This window comes from Benincasa hispida, chromosome 4 (genome assembly GCF_027475165.1).
Source record: "Benincasa hispida cultivar pf3 chromosome 4, pf3_genome.v1.1, whole genome shotgun sequence".
NCBI classification, from domain to species: domain Eukaryota; kingdom Viridiplantae; phylum Streptophyta; class Magnoliopsida; order Cucurbitales; family Cucurbitaceae; genus Benincasa; species Benincasa hispida.
In genome coordinates, this window is record NC_143481.1 from 30975695 (window position 1) to 30979811 (window position 4117).

Sequence of the window (4117 nt, forward strand, 5' to 3'; positions counted from 1 at the left end):
TTACTCATTAGCAAAAAAATTGTTAATTTGTTTAGTTGAGCCAACTTTAGTAAAAATTTTAATTAATCTTTTTTAAAAAAATCATATTCACCTCTTTTAAGGTTGACATACCGATCCTACAAATTGATATTACATAAATATTTTCTCAAATTGAACTACATACTCTTTTCTCATCCGAACATATCTAAATATGTATAGATCCCTATGATTTTTATCGTGACGAATTGAATGGAGGACTACATATTATCGATATTTTATTTAATCAATATATAAGATATACAAGTATGATTATTTTTGATGCATCACACCTAACTAGTCTATATGAAAGCACCTAACCAAAGGTTATGAAGAATAAAACTTTTAGAAAGTCTTTTGTGTTGTTACTTTGAGGAATATTCCCAATAAAGTAATAGAAAATGAAGCGATTCCCAACGTAGTGGATTTTATAGAATCATTTTCCTCATGAAAAAAGGGGAACCTGATTCCAATCACCTTATTATTTTCTTATTTTTAATATGTTTCATTCAAATTTGAAAACATAAACCACGCTTCTTCGTTATTATTAAAATAAACATAGTTCAACCGTGTACTGAACTAAACTCTTGTTAATATAGAATTAATTGATATTCTTATTTTTTCCACCAACTTCTTCACGGCTGATGATCCTTTTGACAATAAAATTTTAAAGCCTTGAAGTTACTAAAATCTGGAACACCAAACCAATAGCCAACCTGAGAAAATAATCAGCCAAATCCCTGTACGAAGATCAAAGAAGCATATGCCAATTTTAGTTTTAAATAATCCTTAAAACTAAGGCTAAAGCTAATCCCTATCCATAATCATTTTCTTTTTTATTTTTTATTTTTAAAATTAAATCTATAACACACCTCTTTCACCTCTAAATCTTTTACTTTGATACGTATTTTTTACCTATATTTTCAAAAAACCAAAGTAGTTTTTAAAAACTTGTTTCTGTTTTTTAAATTTGACTAAGAATGAAACTCTTTTACTTAACATTAATACAAACCATGATTAAAAAATAATAATAAAATTAATTTTCATAAACAAAAAATAAAAACGAAATGATTATTAAACGAACTTAATTTTTCAATTTTTTATATGTACTCATCTATTTAAATTTTAAGCTTCTTAACTTCTTTTTTTTTTCCTCATCTTTTAATAAAAATCGACCATTTAGTTATATCAAATCAAAATTAAAAATGAAAATTTCTAAATAAGCTAAATTCTTTAAATATATTTTTAGAAAGCAAAGAAATCATGCCTTTAAGTATGTGATTTGTTTGATTCGTTTCTGTATGATTAATATTGTTATTGCCAATTTTTCTTCTTTTTTCTAACTTTATTATTGTCAACCATTTCATTGAAACAAAAAATATGTTTTTAAAAAATTTAGCACTACAATTATGCTGTTCTTTGGAATGTCAGCTTTCTTATTATGATTACAGCTTCACTTTTATAAAATAAAATTTGTTATCTAGTAAGGCTGAGTTTCTAATTTCAAACACTTTCTAAAAAGTATTTTTTCTTGAAATACATTCTATAAATATAAAAAGAAATTAATAAAAATTCTTTGTGTTCAGTTAAAATTTATAATAAAGTGATTCTAAAGTTGTTTGCCGTCAATCACTTTGTTGAAGAATAAATTTTAAAGTTTATGAAACGATTTTTCCATTTTAAAACAACTTGAATAATTCTAAAGAGATTTTTAATTGTTAGTGGAATACCCTAAGGTTTTTTAAAATAAAAAAAATTAAAGAATTAAGTTAATTAATCCAAACGCACTTAAAGTCAGAAAATTGTGTTTTACAAACGTATGAAAAACAAAAACAAAATCTTAGTTGGTTTGATAACCATTTCGTTTTTGTTTTTTAGTTTTTAAAACACCTCATTCCATCCTTAAATTCATTACTTTGTTCTCTGCTTTCTACCATCGTTTAAAAAATAAAAAAATAATTTTTTAAAAAATTTGTTTTTATATTTAGAATTTAGCTAAAAACTCAACTCTTTTATTTAAAAAACTGCAAACCATTGGAAGAAATTGGAGGAAATAGTCTTAATTTTTAAACAAAAAATCAAAAATAAAATGGGTTACCAAATGAGCATTAGAAACTTTAAATCATTTAGGTTCAGATAACAATTTCGTTTTTTAGGCTCCTTTTAGTAACCATTGGTTGATGTATTTTAGATTTTAGAATTAAGTCTATAAACACTCATTACACCACTAAATTTCTTGCTTTTTAATCATTTCATATTTTTTTTAAGAAGCATTTGAATTTTTAGCCAAATTTCAAAATTATTAATTTTTATTCTTAAAAGTCGGTGAAGAATTCAAAGGTAAAAAAAAATAATAATAAATAAATAAATTTGTGCAGGTAGAATTTTCAAAAACCAAATTGTATTGAAAACCATATAAAAAGTAGGTTAACTTAATTTGGAAAGAAAAAGAAGGCAAAAAACAGTGGTAAATATTAAAGGAGTTGAAATTAAACTTACATGGTAAATGGTTAGGAAGAAACTTTGAAGCGCCATTGTAAGAGGCTCCAAAGAAACAATTGGTAGTAGTGTTGAATCCAGGAGGACAATTACATATAAAAGAATCAACAGGACCCGAATACCCACAAACCCCACCACTTTGTTCACAGCTCGAACACCAACTCGGATAAACATTATCGATAGCAAATTTATACTTAAGAGCAATTCCATATTTCCAGCTCTCAGCATCAGACTCTCTCCCATTAAAGCTATAAAACCCAGAATAAGAACCACATTTCAGCTTCTCCAAGTCCATCTCAAAAGAAGGCCCAAAATTCACAGGCGTGTAAACACAGCACCCAGAGATTGGAATATTGAGGCTCACAATTGGCTTACACCCATATAAGAATCCACAAATCGGCATTCCTCGGCTATCGCAAAGCGACACTCGAGACGAGTTGTTTCGGTCATTGAACATCCCGTTTGGGGAGTAAACAGGAGAGGAGCTTGCGCAGTCGAGTAGGGCGAAGATGGTGTCGCCGTGGAAGGTGAAAGGGGCATCCCAGTCAAGGCCAAACCCTTTGCTCGGCTGGTTGCAGGCGCACGTCGACATGGTGGGGTCGGAGATGTAGAGGACTTGGTTGGTGTAGTCTATGTTGGAGATGGGGTAGCAGCCAGTGTGGGTTGTGAAGATTAGCTGCTGATGGTCGTTGCAAGTGATGAAAGGGTGGAAGCGAGGGTCGCCGCACCCACTGCCGCTGCCAAAAGGGTAACGGAGTGGGAGGTCGCCGCAGGTCTTTTGGCAAGTTTGGGAGGCGATGGAGGGAAAGAGGAGGAAGAATGTTGTGAGAATTAGCAAGGTATGAGTAGAAGGGAAGAGCAGTTCCTCCATTTCTTTTGGGAAGAGAATGATGTGAGAAGTGAGAGGAATGGTGGGATAATTGTAGTGTAGTTTAGTGTATATATTTTGAGCAATACCTTTAGTTATATGGTAGGGGTTACCTAGGATTTTGCTTCTTATTTTATTTATTTTTTTGCTTAGTGGTGCATATGGAAAGGGAAGAATTCTCTTGTTTAGTGGGGTTTGTATAGTGGGAGATAAGTTTTGGAACTTTTGGTGTGTAGCTAGTTTTGGTTTACACTTTATTGTTCCATATTGCATATTGTTATTTGATGCCTTATTGATTGCATTTGCAAGTAATTATGGAAAAATCTTTAATTTTCTAAACGTTTATGGTCGTATGGTAAAATAAATTATTTAGGGTATGTTTGGAACTGAGATGTTGAAATGCCTAAAATCACTTTTGACATGCTTAAAATCACCTTCCTTCTAAAATTGTAATGTTTGACAATAATGAGAAAGTAATTTTGGAAACATCTAAACTTACTTTTAGGGCATGTTTGGGAGTGATTTCCATGTGATTTTTGTTAGTAAAACCTATGGACATGCAACAAGAAGCACATGCACATGTAATAAATGTTACGACATTAGTCTTTTGGCAAGTTTGGGACACGTATTTGTTGATGTCAAATTTTGGACAAGGGTTAACGCACTTGACCTTCATGTGACACCAGCAGTGAATTTGTTTGGAAAAGAGAATAATGTGACTTGCAAAAGAGAAAA

The 4117-nt window shown here is 30.7% G+C and overlaps 1 protein-coding gene across 1 annotated transcript; it reads right to left on the reverse strand.

Moving 5' to 3' along the window:
* Nucleotides 1–479: 479 nt before the first annotated feature.
* On the reverse strand, nucleotides 480–3653 carry LOC120075181 (Putative membrane lipoprotein). The gene is made up of 2 exons (XM_039028376.2): nucleotides 2515–3653; nucleotides 480–755 (listed from the first exon to the last, which is right to left on the reverse strand). Exons 1-2 carry the CDS (start codon nucleotides 3383–3385, stop codon nucleotides 700–702), a joined length of 927 nt encoding a protein of 308 aa, XP_038884304.1. The 5' UTR covers nucleotides 3386–3653; the 3' UTR covers nucleotides 480–699.
* Between the last annotated feature and the right edge of the window lie 464 nt (nucleotides 3654–4117).

Bases quoted from the DNA above. Each gene is read 5' to 3' on its own strand.
- LOC120075181 (XM_039028376.2), bottom strand. From the start codon at position 3,385: ATGGAGGAACTGCTCTTCCCTTCTACTCATACCTTGCTAATTCTCACA. The intron at 756-2,514 runs GTAAGTTTAATT...ATCTTCGTACAG, and splicing joins TCTTCCTAACCATTTACCAT to GGATTTGGCTGATTATTTTC.